General features: G+C 44.3%; 1 protein-coding gene across 4 annotated transcripts in view; it reads left to right on the forward strand.

Moving 5' to 3' along the window:
• Nucleotides 1–22,167, forward strand: part of GFRA1 (GDNF family receptor alpha 1) — a 205,739-nt gene that overhangs the window by 165,000 nt on the left and 18,572 nt on the right. For all 4 annotated transcript variants that reach the window (XM_067709299.1, XM_067709298.1, XM_067709297.1 and 1 more), the window contains 2 exons: nucleotides 474–608; nucleotides 10,268–10,449. In XM_067709299.1, coding sequence (XP_067565400.1) covers nucleotides 474–608; nucleotides 10,268–10,449 — 317 coding nt within the window. The remainder of the gene's footprint in view (nucleotides 1–473; nucleotides 609–10,267; nucleotides 10,450–22,167) is intronic.

A 22,167-nucleotide genomic window follows, 5' to 3' on the forward strand; every position in this document is an offset into this window, starting at 1 on the left:
ATAAGGGTAGCTTCTAAGCTTCTCTGGGTTACTCTGAAGGAACCTATTGCTTCCGAGGGAGGTAGAGGCAAAGTCCTGAAAGGGTTTTTTAAGATGTGTCAGACCAGCTCTATCTATTTATGAAGATTAATGACATTTTCAAGAAAATGCAAGGGACTTGGCAGCTCACGCGTTCTAAGTTACTTCTCCGCTACTCCATGGCATCTGTACCATTTGTGCGGCGAAGAACACCCTAAGCGCAGCTCAAGGAGTTCCGTTAGAATTTTTTAAGTAAATGTGTAAATTATTTTATGTGCTCAAGATAAATTGCCAAGAAAATGCACTGTTTAACCTAATTTTCCACTCAGCAAACACAACGTTTGTAATTCTCCACGGGTGCATCCACTGTCAGAGAAACATTTGTTTCTTTTTAGGCTCTAGGAACGTTTATACCATCACACAAGAATAAAACGCCTTGTTTTTTACTCTTCTAGGTACAGTCATGACCCCCAACTACATAGACTCCAGTAGCCTCAGCGTGGCCCCCTGGTGTGACTGCAACAACAGTGGAAACGACCTGGAGGAGTGCTTGAAATTTCTGAATTTCTTCAAGGACAACACATGTCTTAGTGAGTTGCAAAAACAACAGGCAACAAACACACAAACGTGTTTTCCCCTCTAAGTTCAAGCTGGCCCTTTGTGTTTCTTGTGTCTGCCTTCTCTCTCTCTCTCTCTCTCTCTCTGTCTCTGTGTCCCTTTTTTTCCTGATCGCTGCCAGTGAATTCAGCTCCTTTTGGCCTCACTACGTAATGCAGCGGGGCCGGAGCAAGTGATGAACTAGGTGCTGCTAAGACGGCGAGTCCAGAGGCCCAGGAGAGTGAGAGATGCAAATAACCAAGGGTACATTGTGTGGGAAAGAACATTTCTACCCACAGTTGAGATTTTGATCTTGGCAACCAACCCCAAGTCAGTTCCAGCAGTTCTTAAAACCTGGTCAGAATATACAATGTGAGACGCTCAGACAAGTTAGATGGGGGTAGGCTTCCAAGGGCTCTCTGAGAAAAATTAGAATGTTAACATCAATAGCCCCCTGGATGTTCAGGGCTGGCTCCGAGGAGAAGCAACGGTTCTTGAGTGAGATCGGCTGGTGATGCAGCCAGCAGCTTCAGGAGGTCGGTTATCTCTGGAGATGAGCTGAGCCGGGGATGGGGGGCGGGCGGTGGGCTCTGCTTGGGAACAGTACCGGTTATTATTGCAGGGTCCTTTAGGCAACTTGGAAACATGTTTCCCAAAGGGAGAGGGATAGAGAGAAATGTACGGGTGTGAGCGATGGACCTCATCAGATGAACTGTGTGAGCACTGTGCCAGGTCTCCCTTCTGTCCACCGAGATGTGCACGCTCTAGGCGATGATCCAGCTGAGATGCTTGAATGCCTTATTCGCATTTTGCAGTGGCAGCCACCATTAATTTATCGGGTGCCTGCTCTGTGTGCAAATTCAGTCTGTGAGAATTGTACCGTATACATTGTCGCACTGACTGTAACCTGCACCTAGGAGATGCGGTGTTACCTCCATTTCACAGTTCAATAAATGGCTGGTATTCACCTAAACCAGCCATGCCAGAGATAGGATCCAAAGCCCGAGTTCCTTCCTCTGCAGCCCACTGTGACCTGAGGGCTTCTGTGTCAGGCCTGATACTGAAGGGCCTGATGGACAAGAACTCGTGCCTGCACGTCAGGGACCAGGTATGACTTCCCAGTGGGAAGTGCGGACCAAGGTTCACCTACCCCTCTGAGCACTGTGCCCTCAGGTGACAATTTCTCCATGGTGCCCTGAGTGATTTCTAAAGAATTAGCAAACTATTTACTGTACGCGTGGGAAAGCTTTTAAGTGTTACTTCTAAAACCACCTCAATTGTTTCTTCTGTTGAAAAGACAAATCTTAGTGATTTGCTCAGTAGGTGCTTGGCTATAACCCAATGCTTTGATCATCTTAAAACTACAACAAGCTTTTGGACACTAAAGTGAAATTAAAACCCATAAAACTAGTCGAAAGTATGGAGACATTTGCCAAGACATTGGGCACACCGTGGAACTACACCTTAAGCCTTTTATTTGGTCTTGACTAAAAAAAAAAGAAATATATATAAGCGCGTGCACACACACACACACACACACACACACACACACACACACACATCCTCTTTTTCACATCCTGCACACTGTTCTGGCAGAATCCAAGTTTTATTGAAGATAAAGCAATGACAACAGAGGTCAGTGTGAGAAAAAAGATTATACTCACTTGGGCTGGAAAACCACTGCCTCATAGAGAAATTAAAGTTGTCCCTGCTTAATAATATTTTGGTGAAGGGGATAATGGTATCTTATTGTTAATGACTTTTCAATAAAAATAAATGCGTTTGGTCTTCACTGGTGACCAAAGCCAGCCAGAATTTTTCATAGTCATTCCATTTATACTTTGATTAGATGGAGCACAGCCTATCAAAGACACAGGGCTGTAAATTCAGTCTCTTGCAACAGGCCCTAGAGTAGAAGGAATTGGAATATGTAGATTCCAACCCAAACGCAATAACCCAATCCTGCTCCCTGCAAATTAACCAAAACCCTCCAATTCCCCTGTCGTGAGCATGATTCCAGCCTGTTGTGTACTTCTGGTAATTGGGGAGGAGACAGTTATTTTCAAGCCAAAGTACATGGCCGAGGTGAAGGGAAGAGAGCGGAATGGTCTGGGGGCAGAGATGAGACATCAGTTACTGTCACTCAAGTCCTTTTTCAGGTGCCACCTTTGCCTTCCTGGGCCACGCCATCGAAACTCCAGTTCCCCGTTCCCATCCTGGTGCTCCCTGAACCCCACCTCTGTGTCATCTTCCTCCAAGCATTTCTCACCACCTAATGTATTATATACTTTACTTATTTGCCTCCCCAACCAGAATGTGACCTCCACGAGGACAGGGACTTTTGTCTCTTGTTGCTGTCATTGTTGTCCCCTGCCGATACCCAGCACAGAGCGGTGACTGGCACTCAATAGATGTTCCATTGACACTTGAATGAATGAATGAGCAAGTGGACAAACAGTCTTCCCAAATGGCAAGGCAAACACGCTAGAAATCACAGACAGTTTCAACAAGTGACATGGGTTTCCTGAATCTACATGCCTTAACAAGAAAAAGGAAGGTTTTGCTGTTTTCTTGTTGTTATCCTGGGTCATTTAAGGAAACTGGTCCCCCAAGTACCTCTTTCTTTATCTTCCTCCCACCCGTTAAGCCATGTCACATGGATGGGAGCATTAGAAGCATTGATATTAATTTGAAGCGGTTTCTTACAGCCTAAAAAATGTCGTTTTAGAAAACAAGCTTCCAATTTGCTGAACTTAAAGGACAACAATTTTAGAACAAAATGTCCCTTCTAAGAGGAAGACTAGGCTTAAATTATTCTGTCTTGTATATCGAAAAATGCCAGCTAAGAGTCATATATTAAAAATTTACACATTCAGGTCTCAAATGGAAGAGTTTGATATCTTATACAATGAATATGAAATAAAAAATTCCTAAATCCACGCCAAATCCCCAAGGACCTGATTAAAAACTGTTTTTTATTCATCTTAGGGAGGAGAACAACACACATCCAATTTACTTGTGACATAAAAACAATCTAATCCCATGAAATTGTAATAGGATTTTAAAGTTTTACATTTTAAACTTTTCATTTAACAGGGCTGCTCCTTCCTAATTATGCAGATTTTGTTTGGACAACTGGGAGCAAAAAGGGAAAAAATAATCTTACTTAAATTTTCACTATATATTATTGATGAGGTTTGGGATAGATTTTTCTTTTAAAGAAACTGGTTGCCTTTGTACCTTGAGCAATGCTGGGCTCATAGTAGGTGCTCTGTGGTAGCGAATCACACTCTTTTGCTGTTTGATTTTACTGGCTGCCAAATTTCTATGAATGCCACTGAGTTACCCCAGTATCATAATTAGGGATGTGGTACTTAAAAAAAACACTAAATAGACTTCCTCTTTCGAGAACACCGGAATCACAACTAACTGCTGAACAATCATCGTCACGAAGACACTGGAATTCACCAAAAAAGATACCCCACATCCAAAGACAAAGGAGAAGCCACAATGAGACGGTAGGAGGGGTGCAATCACAATAAAATCAAATCCCATAACTGCTGGGTGGGTGACTCACAAACTGGAGAACACTTATACCACAGAAGTCCACCCACTGGAGTGAAGGTTCTCAACCCCACGTCAGGCTTCCCAACCTGGGGGTCTGGAAACGGGACGAGGAATTCCTAGAGAATCAGACTTTGAAGGCTAGTGGGCTTTGATTGCAGAACTTTCACAGGACTGGGGGAAACAGAGACTCCACTCTTGGAGGGCACACACAAAGTAGTGTGTGCATTGGGACCCAGGGGAAGGAACAGTGATCCCATAGGAGACTGAAGCAGACCTACCTGCTAGTGTTGGAGGGTCTCCTGCAGAGGTGGGGGGGTGGCTGTGCCTCACCATGAGGACAAGGACACTGGCAGCAAAAGTTCTGGGAAGTACTTCTTCACGTGAGCCCTCCCGGAGTCCACCATTAGCCCCACCAAAGAGCCTGGGTAGGCTCCAGTGTTGGGTCGCCTCAGGCCAAACAACCAACAGGGAGGGAACCCAGCCCCACCCATCAGTAGACAAGTGGATTAAAGTTTTACTGAGCTCTGCCCACCAGAGCAACAGTCAGCTCTACCCACCACCAGTCCCTCCCATCAGGAAACTTCCACAAGCCTCTTAGATAGCCTCATACACCAGAGAGCAAAAAGCAGAAGCAAGAAGAACTACAGTCCTGCAGCCTGTGGAACAAAAACCACATTCACAGAAAGATAGACGAGATGAAAAGGCAGAGGGCTATGTACCACATGAAGGAACAAGATAAAACCCCAGAAAAACAACTAAATGAAGTGGAGATAGGCAATCTTCCAGAAAGAGATTTCAGAACAATGATATTGAAGATGACCCAGAACCTCGCGAAAAAAAATGGAAGCAAAGATCGAGAAGATGCAAGAAATGTTTAACAAAGATCTAGAAGAATTAAAGAACAAACAGAGATGAGCAATATAATAACTGAAATGAAAAATACACTAGAAGGAATCAATAGCAGAATAACTGAGGAAGAAGAACGGATAAGTGACCTGGAAGACAGAATGGTGGAATTCACTGCCACCAAACAGAATAAAGAAAAAAGAATGAAAAGAAATGAAGACAGCCTAAGAGACCTCTGGGACAATCTTAAACGCAACAACATTCGCGTTATAGGGGTCCCAGTAGGAGAAGAGAGAGAGAAAGGACCCAAGAAAATATTTGAAGATATTATAGTCAAAAACTTCCCTAACATGGAAAAGGAAATAGCCACCCAAGTCCAGGAAGCACAGAGAGTCCCATACAGGATAAACCCAAGAAGAAACACGCCAAGACACATAGTAATCAAATTGGCAAAAATTAAAGACAAAGAAAAATTATTGAAAGCAGCAAGGGAAAAACGACAAATAACATACAAGGGAACTCCCATAAGGCTAACGGCTGATTTCTCAGTAGAAACTCTGCAAGCCAGAAGGGAGTGGCATGATATACTTAAAGCGATGAAAGGGAAGAACCTACAACCAAATTACCCAGCAAGGATATCACTCAGATTTGATGGAGAAATCAAAAGCTTTACAGACAAGCAAAACCTAAGAGAATTCAGCACCACCAAACCAGCTCTACAACAAATGCTAAAGGAACTTCTCTAAGTGGGAAACACAAGAGAAGAAAAGGACCTTCAAAAACAAACCCAAAACAATTAAGAAAATGGTAATAGGAACGTACATATCGATAATTACCGTAACCGTGAATGGATTAAATGCCGCAACCACAAGACACAGGCTTGCTGAATGGATACAAAAACAAGACCCACATATATGCTGTCTACAAGAGACCCACTTCAGACCTAGGGACACATACAGACTGAAAGTGAGGGAATGGAAAAAGATATTCCATGCAAATGGAAATCAAAAGAAACCTGGAATAGCAATACTCATATCAGATAAAATAGACTTTAAAATAAAGAGTGTTACAAGGGACAAGGAAGGACACTGCGTAATGATCAAGGGATCAATCCAAGAAGAAGATATAACAATTATAAATATATATGCACCCAACATAGGAGCACCTCAATACATAAGGCAACTGCTAACAGCTCTAAAAGAGGAAATCGACAGTAGCACAATAATAGTGGGGGACTTTAATACCTCACTTACACCAATGGACAGATCATCCAAGATGAAAATAAATAAGGAAACACAAGCTTTAAATAACACAATAGACCAGATAGATTTAATTGATATTTATAGGAGACTCCATCCAGAAACAACAGATTATACTTTCTTCTCCAGTGCGCACAGCACATTCTCCAGGATAGATCACATCTTGGGTCACAAATCAAGCCTCGGTAAATTTAAGAAAATTGAAATCATATCAAGCACCTTTCTGACCACAATGCTATGAGATTAGAAATCAATTACTGGGGAAAAAAATGTAAAAAACACAAACACATGGAGGCTAAACAATACGTTACTAAATAACCAAGAGATCACTGAAGAAATCAAAGAGGAAATCAAAAAATACCTAGAGACAAATGATAATGAAAACACGATGATCCAAAACCTATGGGATGCAGCAAAATCAGTTCAAAGAGGGAAGCTTATAGCTATTCAAGCCTACTTCAAGAAACAAGAAAAATCTCAAATAAAAAATCTAATGTTACACCTAAAGGAACTAGAGAAAGATGAATAAACAAAACCCAAAGTTAGCAGAAGGAAAGAAATCATCAAGATCAGAGCAGAAATAAATGAAATAGAAACAAAGAAAACAATAGCAAAGATCAATAAAACTAAAAGCTGTTTCTTTGAGAAGATAAACAAAAGTGATAAACCATTAGCCAAACTCATCAAGAAAAAGAGGAAGAGGACTCAAATCAATACAATTAGAAATGAAAAAGGAGAAGTTACAACAGACACCGCAGAAGCAACTCTATGCCAATAAAATGGACAACCTGGAAGAAATGGACAAATTCTTAGAAAGGTATAAACTTCCAAGACTGAACCAGGAAGAAATAGAAAATATGAACAGACCAATCACAAGTAATGAAATTGAAACTGTGATTTAAAAGTTTCCAACAAACAAAAGTCCAGGACCAGCTGACTTCACAGGCGAATTCTATCAAATATTTAGAGAAAAGCTAACACCTATCCTTCTCAAACTCTTCCAAAATATAGCAGAGGGAGGAACACTCCCAAACTCATTCTACGAGGCCACCATCACCTTGATACCAAAAGCAGACAAGGATGTCACAAAGAAAACTACAGGCCAATATCACTGATGAACATAGATGCAAAAATCCTCAACAAAATACTAGTAAACAGAATCTAACAGCACATTAAAAGGATTATACACCATGATCAAGTGGGGTTTATTCCAGGAATGCAAGGATGCTTCAATATATGCAAATCAATCAATGTGATACAACATATTAATAAACTGAAGGAGAAAAGCCATATGATTATCTCAAAAGATGCAGAAAAAGCTTTTGACAAAATTCAACACCCATTTATGATAAAAAGTCTCCAGAAAGTGGGCATAGAGGGAAGCTACCTCAACATAATAAAGGCCATATATGACAAACTCACAGCAAACATCATTCTCAATGGTGAAAAACTGAAAGCATTTCCTCGAAGATCAGGAACAAGACAAGGATGTTCACTTTCACCACTATTATTCAACATAGTTTTGGAAGTCCTAGCCACGGCAATCAGAGAAGAAAAAGAAATAAAAGGAATCCAGATAGGAAAAGAAGAAGTAAAACTGTCACTGCTTCCAGATGACATGATACTATACGTAGAGAATCCTAAAGATGCCACCAGAAAACTACTAGAGCTAATCAAAGAATTTGGTGAAGTTGCAGGATACAAAATTAATGCACAGAAATCTCTTGCATTCCTATACACTAATGATGAAAAATCTGAAAGAGAAATTAAGGAAACACTCCCATTTACCATTGCAACAAAAAGAATAAAATACCTAGGAATAAACCTACCTAGGGAGATAAAAGACCTGTATGCAGAAAACTATAAGACACTGATGAAAGAAATTAAAGATGATACCAACAGATGGAGGGATATACTATGTTCTTGGATTGGAAGAATTAATATTGTGAAAATGACTATACTACCCAAAGCAATCTACAGATTCAATGCAATCCCTATCAAATTACCAATGGCATTTTTTACAGAACTAGAACAAAAAATCTTAAAATTTGTATGGAGACAAAAAAGACCCCGAATAGCCAAAGCAGTTTTGAGGGAAAAAACGGAGGTGGAGGAATCAGACTCCCTGACTTCAGACTATACTACAAAGCTACAGTAATCAAGGCAATATGATACTGGCACAAAAACAGAAATATAGTTCAATAGAGCAGGATACAAAGCCCAGAGATATACCCACGCACCTATGGTCAACTAATGTATGACAAAGGAGGCAAGGATATACAGTGGAGAAAAGACAGTCTCTTCAATAAGTGGTGCTGGGAAAACTGGACAGCTACATGTAAAAGAATGAAATTAGAACACTCCCCAGCACCATATACAAAAATAAACTCAAAATGGATTAGAGACCTAAATGTAAGACCGGGCACTATAAAACTCTTAGAGGAAAACATAGGAAGAACACTCTTTGTCATAAATCACAGCAAGATCTTTTTTGACCCACCTCCTAGAGTAATGGAAATAAAAACAAAAATAAACAAATGGAACCTAATGAAACTTAAAAGCTTTTGCACAGCAAAGGAAAACATAAACAACACGAAAGGAAAACCCTCAGAATGGGAGAAAATATTTGCAAAGGAATCAACGGACAAAGGATTAGTCTCCAAAATATATAAACAGCTCATGTAGCTCAATATTAAAAAAACAAACAACCGAATCCAAAAATGGGTAGAAGTCCTAAATAGACATTTCTCCAAAGAAGACATACAGATGACCAACAGGCAAATGAAAAGATGCTCAACATCACTAATTGTTAGAGAAATGCAAATCAAAACTACAATGAGGTATCACCTCACACAAGTTAGAATGGGTATCATCAGAAAATCTACAAACAAATGCTGGAGAGGGTGTGGAGAAAAGGGAACCCTCTTGCACTGTTGGTGGGAATGTAAATTGTTACAGCAACGATGGAGAACAGTATGGAGGTTCCTTAAAAAACTAAAAATAGAACTACCATATGACCCAGCAATCCCACTACTGGGCATATACCCAGAGAAAACCATAATTCAAAAAGACACATGCAGCCCAATGTTCATTGCAGCGCTATTTACAATAGCCAGGACATGGAAGCAACCTAATGCCCATCGACAGACGAATGGATAAAGAAGATGTGGCACATATATACAAGGGAATATTACTCATCCATAAAAAGGAACGAAATGGGGTCATTTGTTGAGACGTGGGTGGATCTAGAGACTGTCATATAGAGTGAAGTAAGTCAGAAAGAGAAAAACAAATATCGTATATTAACACATATATGTAGAACCTAGAAAAATGGTACAGATGAACCGGTTTGCAGAGCAGAAATTGAGACACAGAAGTAGAGAAAAAACGTATGGACGCCAGGGGGTGAAAGCGGCGGGGGTGGGGGTGGTGGTTTGATGAATTGGGAGATTGGGAGTGACATGTATACACTGATGTGTATAAAATGGATGAATAATAAGAGCCTGCTGTATAAAAGAATAAATTAAATTTTAAAAAGAAAATACAAAAAACAAACAAAAACACTAAATAGTTTGCTTTTAGTATAGAATTTTGACACAAGCATTTTCTTGGAAGATGGAACAGTGACTGTGATCCCAAATAACAGGTCTGAGCCTGGCTTTCAAAAGGCTCGACTGATGGGTGTTTCAGGGCAAGGATCTTGCTCCACACCCGATACGTGAATAGGGACACAATACATATTTGTTGCACTTAGAGCATAGCTAAGTGTCCAGCTCAGGGTTTAATGAATGAATGAATTTTTGAGCACCTGACCCACGGCTGGCTTTCAGCGTGTGGAGGGTGGATGGATAGATGGGGTTGGTTCACAGAAGTCCAGTGCTCTCATCAGAATTTCTAGTGTGCCTCTCTGCCTTCATGTAGACTGTCTGTTACATTTGCTGCTTGATTTTAAAATTGGATTTCCTCCTGTTTTACTGCAGAAAATGCAATTCAAGCCTTTGGCAATGGCTCAGATGTGACCGTGTGGCAGCCAGCCCTCCCAGTTCAGACCACCACTGCCACCACCACCACAGCCTTCCGGGTCAAGAACAAGCCCCTGGGGCCAGCAGGCTCTGAGAATGAAATCCCCACTCATGTTTTACCACCTTGTGCAAATTTACAGGTAAGAGCAGGGGCTTGAACTCCCTGTCGGTGCTTTACTTCTGAGGGCAACACAGATGCATTTTCTGAAATGCATTTAGAGATGGAGGGAGAATGATAGACTGCTGCTCAGGTTTGAGTCTCAAAAGTGCATTTTAACCATGAGAGATGGAGACCGTGATATTCTCTAGAGTGGAGAGAAGGATGGGCTCTGGAACTGACTCTGCCATTGACGAGGGCTGGGGCTTTGGTAGGTTCAGTCTCCTATGGGGTCACTGCTCCTTCCCCTGGGTCCTGATGCGCACACTACTTTGTGTGTGTACTCCAAGAGTGGAGTCTCTGTTTCCCCCAGTCCTGTCAAAGTCCTGCAATGAAAGCCCACTAGCCTTCAAAGTCTGATTCTCTAGGAATTCCTCCTCCTGTTGCTGGACCCCCAGATTGGGAAGCCTGACGTGGGGCTCAGAACATTCACTCCAGTGGGTGGACTTCTGTGGTATAATTGTTCTCCAGTTTGTGAGTCACCCACCCAGCAGTTATGGGATTTGATTTTATTGTGATTGCACCCCTCCTACCATCTCATTGTGGCTTCTCCTTTGTCTTTGGATGTGGGGTATCTTTTTTGGTGAATTCCAGTGTCTTTGTGTCGATGATTGTTCAGCAGTTAGTTGTGATTCTGGTGTTCTCTCAAGAGGGAGTGAGAGCATGTCCTTCTACTCTGCCATCTTGAACCAATCTCCCTCTTCTGCCCATTTTTTAATCGGACTGTTGGTTTCTTTGATGTTGAGTTGTATGAGCTGTTTATATATGTTGGATATTAATCCCTTATCAGTCATATCATTTGCAAACATTTTCTCCCATTCAGTGGGTCGTCTTGGGGGCTCTTGGCTTTGTCAACATCATTGCCATTTAGACTGAATGTGGAATATTTAACTCTATCTAAAGATAAGCCAGAGACAGTGTTACTATCAAAGTGTTAAGGCAAATGTAGCGTCCTGCTCGGGTTCATTCTTCAGGAAGCAGAAGGAGATGCCCTTTCGTGGTTTGAGGAGCTGTGAGGCACTGCACTGAAAACCCCTCGTGTGAATAGAGTCCAGTGAGAACGGCCCAAAGACTTCTTTGGAGTTGATTCAGATCTCCAAGGGAAAGAACCACAATGACTTACAAATAGTCATTTCCTAACTTTAGTCAAAGCAGAGTGTTGATTCTTTTTGTTGATTTTTTTCATCATAATGAGTATTCAGCTATTTTGGAACATCTTCATATACTCAGCAAGTATTTTCACACACTTCACCTCTTCGGATGTTACCCTCCTGACAGCTGCTAGAGAGATGCCTTGATTGTGTTGTTACTGGAGCCTTGGAGGACGTGGGGCTCAGCAAGGGGACGCTTTGGCTTGAGCCTGCAGAGCTAGCGAGTCACAGAACCAGCCCTGGAATCTAGAGGCTTGTGTTCTTTCCACGGTTCTTCCTTGATTTGAGAGGCAGCAGTGACCACGTGGTGACTTCTGCCTGCTGCCATGCCAGGAGAGGGGACCTGTGCCAGGCACTGTGTGTGTTCACACTTGTCACAGGAATCCATCCTCCCATCTCCCCACCACCCCCAGCCCAGGCCCTGCCGAGGATCAGCCTCGCCGGAACACTCACCGGAAACTTCTCTGCCAAATACCTTCCTGACTCACAACCCAGTCTGTGTCCTAGAACGTATTCGGGCAGTTTTTCCACTTGTGACTTGCTTGCTATCTTCTCACCCCCAACACTCCCCTCTTTTTCTTAGATATCCTACCTGCTGTTCAGCTGAGCTTTAGTCTCTGTCTTCGTCCTCCTGGGTCCCTACCAACACACACCATCATCTACACCCACACACAAGCCTGAGGAGAAGGCGGGTAGGGAAGACACAAGCTAAGGTTAACCAGATGTTCTTCATACTTCTAAAGTGTTTCCTGAGCCCTTCCCATCTCCAGTGCACTGTGCAGGAAATGCCAGAACTAGGAGGAAGCTTGGGGAATATTATGGCATCTAACTGCCCCATCCTGCAGTACAGCCCTGCGGTTCAGGGAGGGGAAGTGACTTGCACTAAGTCCCCCAGCTGGTTAGAGGTGGGTCTAGACGCAGACACAGCACCACGGAGCACAGTTTCTTTTTTATCTCTGGCCAGGCCTCAGCGTCCTGCTTCCTCTCAGGTCAGCCTTCTGTTCTTGTCGGGTCCGCTCAGCTTCCAGCATCTGTAAAGACAGGTGGCCAGAGGAGGGTAGGACCCTGTTAGGATGAGGTGATGACAGTGGCCAGAGGTGGTTCCTGACCACAAGAAGAGGCAAGCTTTGGCTGCAGCAAAACCGGTTTCTTCTCTGCTCGTGTCTAAGTGCACAGAGCATGATGGCAGAGGCAGTGTTCACCCTGTTTATTAAGCTCCTTTTGTGTTCTGGAAACTTCATGGAGATGGGCATTCAAAACAAATGCTGTCCTCAGTGAACGTACAAATAGTGGGCAAGATGCAGCTCGTCAGCATTTTTGGAAGGTCAGACTAAGTTAATAGATGGCAACTCAGAAGAATACTCATCACTGGAAACTCCGTGAAATTAGTTTCCCCCATGAGAGAGGAGTCTGACAGCCATGCGGAGGTGTTCTCCCCGTCTCCCTTCCCCCGGCCCCACCAAATCACCTGGCTTCTGCTTCTCGGGGTACAGTGCTTGGCTTGGCCACATGGTGTTTACCTCCAGCAAGATCTGCCCGACCACCCCTCCCTGTCAGGGGGACTCTGTGCCACTGCAAGGTCACCCTGGCAATGTCAGGGGAGACATGAGCTCTTTTCCCAAGAAACAGCCTTTCCTTCTGCTGTATTAGTGATAGGAACTCTGCCTCATAAACAGAGGGGCAAAGTAAAATTAAAGTAAAAATTAAAGCATGATGTTTCTCTCAGGGCTGCCATTTAACTTCTCAGCAGAGGGGGAAATGGAGACGTGGGAACACCAAGGAAGGAGGGGCGGCCACACCTCTCTCCCCGATGACACACACGCAATCCACACATCTTGGAGCTAAACAGCATTTTACTTCTAGGGAGCTCTTAAGGGTTCCACAAAACCTCACCTTACCTCCTGCGACGACTACCTGTCTGAGCCCATTTTTGCACCCATGAGGCAGGGGGTGAGGGCTTGGGTTTTACAGCCAAGCCTGTGTGCAGACCCAGACTCTTGCCCTTACCAGCATCATGACCTCTCCAAGCCTCTGCTTCCTCAGCTACAAAATGTTACGACTGCCCAGCTGCTAGATTAAGAGGATTAAATGAGGGTCATGTTTCAGTGCCTGGGGCAGAGTGAATGCTCCAGAATGTCACATGCGATGCTTAATCCCAAGTCAGTTGGCCATTTGGCCCTTTGCAAGAGATGGATGGTGGCGTTGTGCCTTGCTTGGGGTGTTACACTAGGGAACATTGGTGTGAGTTGCACTAACAGGTATATAGTGTGTTTCATTTTGCAAAACATTTCGCATGCATTGTGCCCTCTAGTCCTCACAACAGCCCACAAGTCAGGTATGATAAACATCCTTCTCTTTTACAGATGAGGCAAATGAGGCAGGGACAGGCTAGGAACATAACTGAGATCACACAGTAATTCTGTAGTGGGGCTAGGATTTCCGACTCTGAGCCCAGTGTACTTTTTGCCTTGTTCCATGACCTTGGACAACCTGGGCTCTTTCTTTGAATTAGGAATTGGCAGAGAGTAAGAAGTAAAAAAATAGTAAAGGAGGGCTTCCTTGGTGGCGCAGTGGTTGAGAGTCCGCCTGCCGATGCGGGGGACACGGGTCCGTGCCCTGATCCGGGAGGATCCCACATGCCATGGAGCGGCTGGGCCCGTGAGCCAGGGCCGCTGAGCCTGCGCGTCCGGAGCCTGTGCTCCATGACGGGAGAGGCCACAACAGTGAGAGGCCCGCATACCAAAAAAAAAAATAGTAAAGGAGGTCATGCAGTATTTGTCTTTCTGTGTCTGGCTTATTTCACTTTGTATAATGTCCTCCAGGTTCGTGATGTTATTTATATGTGGATTCTAAAAAAGTTGAACTTTTTAAAGCAGAGACTAGAATGGTGGTTACCAGGGGCTGGGGGTGGGGAAATGGGGAGATGTTGGTTATAGGGTACAAACTTTCAGACATGCAAGTTGAACAAGATCTGGATACATAGGGCACGGTGATTGTAGTTAGCAGTACCATATTATATACTTGAAATTCGCCAAGAGAGTACATCTTAGTTGTTCTTACCCCACCCCCCAAAATGGTAACTATGTGCGGTGATGAATATGTTAATTAGCTTGATTGCCGTAAACCTGTCACAATGTATACATATATCAAAACATCAAGTTGTATGCCTGAAGTAAATACAATTTTTATTTGTCAATTATACCTCAGTAAATCTGGGGGCGGTGAATAATAGTAAAAGAGGAAGGGAGAAGCTGGATTTGAGAGACCCATATGTCCCAGTGCTTCCTGAAGGGGGTGCTTCGAATGATGGGAAAAACAGAAAGCTTGTAGGCTGGGATGCTTCATGCTGAAATCCCAGCAGACAGGGTACAGGGGAAAGACTGAAAGTTTGCCACTAAAACTTGTTGTAGCTCGATTATCTCTTTAGAATGACCTATATTAAGAATGGTTGAAAGAATCACTGGAAACCAGAGGATTGGGGGTGAGTGGGTGAGTGATGAGAGGGGACTTAGCCTATGAGAACGTGGTCCCTGGCGTTGATTTAGGACTCTTGCTTCCACGTAGGGCTCCCAGGAGACTTATTCTTCCCATCTGTCCTTCCTTTGCCTGGCTATCTTCAGATAAATTACCACTTGCCGGGGGTCCTAGAAATATCTTAGAGTGGCGTTTGTCCCAGCCATATGTGTCATTACTCAGAATAGAACTGAGTTAAACCAGCTTGGGATCCATTGGTAACAGATTTGGAGCAAGTCAACTATCTTTGGCAGCTCTAAAGTTCACTACCCTCGAGAAGCACCCTCTTGTAATATTTTTAAATATACAATAATATGAGAAAGCTCTGAGGGACTTGGGTTTCTATCTTAACATTTGAGATAGATTTCCCCTCGGAAGGGAAGAATAAACATTTTCAAAAATCGGCTTCAGAGTGTAATTATCAACAAACCAAACACAATTCTGTTTGGGGAAAATGAGTGGCCTTGCGTGTGGTGTATATAGGACTCATCTGCAGTTCCTACGAAAGGCTCAGCTTTAAAAAAAGGAAAGTTGGTTGATTAGTATAAAATGTCATAGAAAAGTCCAAGAGCTAACCCCCTGAGATGATAAAATACCAGGTTTTGGGTAACCAGCCAAGCTCCCATGTCAGGATTAATTGGCAGGCATATTAGCAACGAGCATGACGCAGGCTGTGCTATTGCTGGCATATCCCTTTGACTTGCACAAAGTGGTCACATGACAAAGAAACATTAAGAATCCTACGAATTATTTCATCTTCTGTGCACTTGAGTGGTCTGGTAGCTGGAAAAGCTCAGAATGTTTAAATCAAATGGACTGTCCTTGTCACTTATTTAAAGTAAATTTGGGAAGTGTAGGTGTTGGAAAAATCTCTGTTTTGCATTATTATACATCACTAAACTCTGGTGGCTTGAAGTGAAGACCTCTTAAAGTGGACTTTAGGCCCTTGATTTCCATGGTCACATAGGGTTGTAGAAACATGGGGAATACAGCCTTGGGACTAAGGCTGAGGACCCCTGAGAAGTTTTCACTGTCTCTGTGCTTTTCCTCAGGAAGAGACGTGACGTGTGACCGAGAGGAGAAAGTCTGATGGACGGGGGGCGCACACTCAGAGCAGGGCAGGCAGAAGGGTGTAGGAAGCTGTGAACACTTACTCGGGGCTCCAGGGAACAGGGCGAGCCACATCCAAAGTCAGTTTTTTTGGGAACCGAATAAAACATATCTATGAGTGAGACATGGAGGTACAGCAATTGTGGATCTCGAGTCTCCTCCCCTCATCTTAATGGAACTTTTAAGCAGTGTTCTATAGAAAAAGGTCTTCGCAAAGCAGCTTTCTCATTCATAAAAGAGATGTGAGCAGGGTCCAAATGAATAGCTTTTGCAAGAATGCTTACTGCTAAAGTGAGCAATGCAAAGGCTCCCTGTCCCTTTACCCGCCTTAGCAATCATGTCACCTACTTTGGCAGTCAGACTATGCTAGCCCTAAGAGGAACAGGGCTGGCCGTCCGTGGGCCATGGGGGCAAATGCCTTGAGGTGGGCATCTTTCCTGGAGCAGAGAACCTGGATTCAGTGGATTTCAGTCTAGGTCTGTACCTCCCTGGCCTCCCAGGAAAGCCTCAGTACAACCCCTCTCTTGGCCAAGTACAGTCTGAAGCTATAGAAATGCACTGGGCACTTGTATGTTGCAGCACAACGTTTACAGATTGGTAGTAGGGGCAGGGGGCAGATGCACTTTGCCTCCTTAACACCTGCTTATAACCTGTTTAACTCCTACATGTGAAGAATATTTGAATATTGAATTAGAACACTGGATATTAGAATACTGCAAAAATCTCTCTCTGAAACAAGACCTTCCATCCTGGAGGAACAGTATGTGTTACCCCCTCACTGCCCCGGTACCTCTTCAGACCTAAACGGAGTCCATCTGTACTGGATAGGGCCAGACCAGACTGGAAATGATTTTGAAGCTCTTCCCAGGGCCAAACCCCACAAGTCTCAATGTGGCAAGAAGGTGATTATCCAAACCTGCTGAATACCCAGGACTCCACTGGCTGTGACCAAGTGAAAATTTTAAGTGTTGAGTTTAAAAAGGAAAGCTGCCAATGGGTGTTTTGTAAATCATTTGTGCCAGCAGGCTGACCCCATGTGTCAGCTAATCCTGGAAATACAGGAGGTAAATTTAAATCTTCTAGCATGAAACACTTAATCAATATTCTAAATGTTTTTCTTGCAATTGATGCTAGCAGAGCAATGGGGAGCTTTGGCGTCCTGTTAATCTTCCGGAGAAGAATACTTGAGAGCAAGGACAGGGTGGTGGGATTTTGCACAGGCTGACTGGTGGGAAGGTGGGAAGCTGGAAGGAGATGGAGAGAGGCGCTTATTTCCACACCAGGCCCCTAGCGCGGGGACACTCATCCCCTGTACTCACGCCACCCTTGCCAGTGGTTAAAGCCCCCCTCCGGTACCTCCATTTCACCCTGTGGCTGACAGCCTAGGAGTTGCTTTGCTGGGGGGGAGCATGAGCTTTGGAGTTGGTTGAACTGGAGCGAGGTTCCCAGCTCACTTCCTATTGCTCTGTCATGACCTGGGTCATGTTTCTTACCGTCTCTGAATGTCTCCTTTAAGCTATCGCCCACCTCTGGGGTTTGTTGTGAGGATTAAAGAACTAGTGCCAGTATGCAGAGGGCCTAGCACGACTGGCCAACCCTCTGCACTTGGAAGTGGACACCACCGTTATCGTGGTTGGTGACACATGTTAGAGCTTTAACTGTGGACCCTGGGGCCATATAGGAAGGTTGTTCCCAGGGATTGGGGTGGGGGTAGGGGCACATGGATGGAAAAAGATGGAGCTCTTTAGGTTTTGCTTCCTTCATTTGTAAGAAGGCTTTGAACCGAGTGATATCCTGCTGGTTCTAAGATGCGATCATTGTAGAAAGTCCCAAGGAAGGAGGGGAAGGTGTGGGATAGTCTATGGACACCAGGCGAAGAAGAGAAGGAAACCACAAGACAATAAAGAAAGGATCAGGTCTTGAACTGGGCTTAGAACTGTTTCAGAGTCCATCTCTCCATGCGCAGGAGTCTCTCAAGAGATCCTCCTAACCATCAGATTCTTGGTGCTGTGAACTTGGAGCTGTGACAGTAGTCAGGTCTTGGTCCAGCCTGGGTGTCAGAGTATGACCACCTGCCAGAGGCCATTGCCATATCTCTTTAACTAGTGCTGACAGTGGGAAGAGATGACACAATTGTAAACAGGAAACACTCTTATTTGCAGAAAAGATGGTATTTGAGAGCTAGCCCTGCCTCTTAGCCTCAAAGACCAGGAATTCGCAGGCTTTCCCATACTGCATTCCACCAGTGCTATTGTTTGCTTAATATTCATCTTTAAACTCAGTATCGAAATATACTATTAATAACATTTGTGAAACGTGAATCAATGCAATAGCTCTCTCTATATTAAAAAGTCATTATATAAATATTAAAATGAAAGCAATAAAAATGTTTTTATGCCACCTAAACAAAGTCATATACACCACTGGTTCCCAAACCCCACTTTGGGAAACATTACAAACGATCTAATCGTATGACGGATCCTAGAGCTATTTTCTGCGGTAACTTGCATCACCTCTGCTTTTTGTGGTTTTGTATTAATAAAGCAAATATGCAAATAGTACTTTCCATGGGTCAAGTACTATTCTAAGCACATTATATAAATACATACATATATGTATGTGTGCATATATACGTATATATATAAACTAATTTTGACAGTAACTTCATGAGGTCAGTACTATTATTATTCCCATTTCTCCAACAATAGACCTGAGACACAGAGAGGCTTGATCAGAAGGGAAATAGAACAGCAGCATGTTTCTCCTCTATGCATTTTAACTGGCTACACTGTAATACCTAAAACGGAGCATTTGACCTTTTTGTTTCTGGATAACATTATTCATTCAATAGAGACTAAATCAGTCCCTAAATTCTTGTCGAACATCTGGCAAATTGAGGTGCCAGGCCAGTTCATAAGCGAGCATAAAGGAAGCGAATGATGCCTATTCTAACACCAGCTGGCATCCTGCAGTACAACTCACTTCTGACACCGGCCCCCGGTTAGCACAGATACCGCAGGTTAAGGGCACGGTCCCCAACAAGACTGCCCACTGCAGAGGCCAACCATACTTCAGGAGTTCCCAGGCTCTTCTGACGAACTGGCTACAAACTTAGGTGTTCCCGTGATGCCCTCAGGTTCAATTCACTAGAATGACTCAGAACTCAGGAAAGCACTATACTTACAAGTACAGTTTTATTTGAAAGGGTACAAATCAGGATAAGCCAAATGAAGAGACCCTTAAGCTGGAGCCTGCGAGGAGAGCTTCCATGCCCGCTCCCTGTGAAATGCTTGTGGAATTCAGGCATGCCGCCCTCCCAGCACATCAGTGTGTTCATCATCCAGGGTGCCCCACGGAGCCTCAGTGACCAGTTTTTATTGGGGTTCATTATATCGGCATGGTTGACTGATCCATTGGGCATGAGATTGAACGCAGTATTTGATTCCTGTTTGCTCCCCGGAGGTCAGGAGATCAGGCTGACCTCATGTGGCTCAAAACCCCAACCCCCTGACCCACGGTTGGTCTAAACAGAGCCATAACCATCACCATAGTCAGAACACTCCTATCATTCTTGAACTTCCAAGGATTTAGAACTTATCTCCTAGGAACCGGGAATAAAAGTTAGCAGAATTTTAATTTTAGTTCTAGGGACACACTGTGAAACTTCTCACAAGGAAGCTGGAGTTGAAATTTTGAGCATGGGCTCCCTTCACCACTTACCAGCCTTGAAACCTTGGGCAAATCACTTATCCTCTCTGCCTCAGTTTTATCGCCTGTGCAATGAGGACGGCAGTAAGATTGCCTCCTCGGGTATTATGAGGATTAAATGTGATCCTACTTGTCATGCGTTCTCAGGGCAGTGCTCTGCCCTAAGGAAGTTTTTATGAGCTGTAAGCTTCAAAGGGCTTTTAGCACTTGGGTATCACTGGCCCCCTTTGTCCCGTCTTTAGTAACAGAGAAGTGCTCCAAGGGGCCAGGCTAAACTATGCATTGCTTGTGGGTCCTGTTTTCCAGTGGCTTTTTTTTGATATTGGTGGCCTGTGGGGCTTTGCACCTGTAGAGTAAATGAGAAAATGTGAGGCCTTGTCACAGTGATGGTTTTGAAATATGGTTTAGTGTCAAATGCCTCTCCAGGGGAAGTCACTTGCTTCCCTGGCATCTTTGCTGAAGATGGGCTACACACCTCACTACCAATCGTGGAAACTTCAGTAAAGGTTGTTTAGTGACTTCTCGGCTATGAACTGAACGGTTCTCCAGGCCAGGCTTACTCAACCGCAGCCCCACTGCCCTTTGGCCTGGTAATTCTTTGTTGTGGGGCTGCCCTGTGCCTTGTAGGATGTTGATCAGCGCCCCGGCCTCTGCCCTCTAGATGCCAGGAGCCCCTTTCCCCGACTGTGATAACCAAAGATGTCCCGCCACACAGCAAACGTCCCCTGCAGGACAAAATCGCCCCTGGTTGAAGACCACTGCCTGGGAAATGAGGGCTGCCTCAAAAACCCCCTTTTCTTTCTGCCAACATGGAAAATGGAGGCATGTAAGAGTCTTTTCAGGTTTCCTTCTCCTTGTGTGGTGAGGGGCTTCAGGAGATCAAAGAGTAGACGGGTGCATTGGACCAAATCTTTCCTAATTCGTGCCAGCGCGAACAATGAAACGGGGCTCTGGTGACCACGTGATGCCCAACTGGTGACACTTAAATTAATTTCCCCAAGGCAGCACTCCCCTCAGAGTGACCCCCGGGGTAGACTCATACGTGGTGTTAACCGAGGCTCTTGACCAGGTTCCCATCATCCAGGGGCCCGCAGGAGTCCGTGGCCTTTAGGACCTCCCACCCTCACCCTGTCTGAGTGATGCTTTCCCCCATCCAGCATCCCAGATGAGTACCCTGCAGGTGACTTTTGCTGGACCACCACGGTAGATGGAAGTGCTTATACCAAACCACAGCTGGGGTTCTCATGCATGGACTTTGAGGATGGGGGAGTTTTAGGAGGGGCTGACATTGACTGCTGACCAGACAGGTCAGCACTGAGCCTTCAGCACGTGCACTGAATCTAAATGATTGTGGCTTCTAGATGCCATTTCCGGGCCTTTTGTTGAAGAAAACGGTCTCGGTGCAGCATGTTTTTTGTGGCATTTGGTTTATGGTTTCTGTGAGGTTGCCATCATTTCTGTGTAATCCACAGTGTTTTCTAGCACCCACTGTTGTTTTCATTTCATAAAGAAAATTCCAAATCTTGGCTATACCTAGCATTTCCTTCGCATAATGCTCTCCTGCTTAGAGCGAGTTTAAGTCCTGGGAGAAATGAGCTGTGGGAGGGTCTTACGTTAGCAGAAGTGCGAAGCCACAGGGCACACCACCCAGGCTGCTTCTGGGCTCCCCTGGCAGCCTCCTGACGGAGCTCAGGACCAGCCTGCCAAGTGGCCCTGGGGCCCTGTGTGATGGGCCCGGCTACTCGCAGCAATGGAGAGGCTGACAGTGGCCTCCTGGGATTTAATCTTCCTGGCTTCAGGTGCCAGCGGATGAGCTCAGAGGGAAGCTACAGCCCAGAATCCACCCATGTTAGCCCTGGGAGGAAATAGGCTGTTGTAAAAACACTTTTTGAAATAACTGCTTATAGAGTGTTTTCAAAGCCCTTCATCCAGGAGAGTGCTTGAATTCAGAGCTCAAAATTGGCTATTACTCTGTTAAGGCTGCCGTACAATCCAGGATGCCAAAAGGCATTTTCAGCTGTGTATTCAAACCCTATTGGAAATGGAAACTTGCAGGGTATAACTGGTACCAAAAAACAGGAATTTCATCTCGGAGGGCCGGCTTCCTGGCAGGTACATATGCATATCACCCTATATCACAGAGTGCAGTGTCATACATCATATTCGTTTGCTGGGGCTGCCGTAACAAAGTACCATAGACTGGGTGGCTAAAACAACAG

The sequence above is a fragment of the Pseudorca crassidens genome, chromosome 16 (genome assembly GCF_039906515.1).
Source record: "Pseudorca crassidens isolate mPseCra1 chromosome 16, mPseCra1.hap1, whole genome shotgun sequence".
NCBI lineage: Eukaryota > Metazoa > Chordata > Mammalia > Artiodactyla > Delphinidae > Pseudorca > Pseudorca crassidens.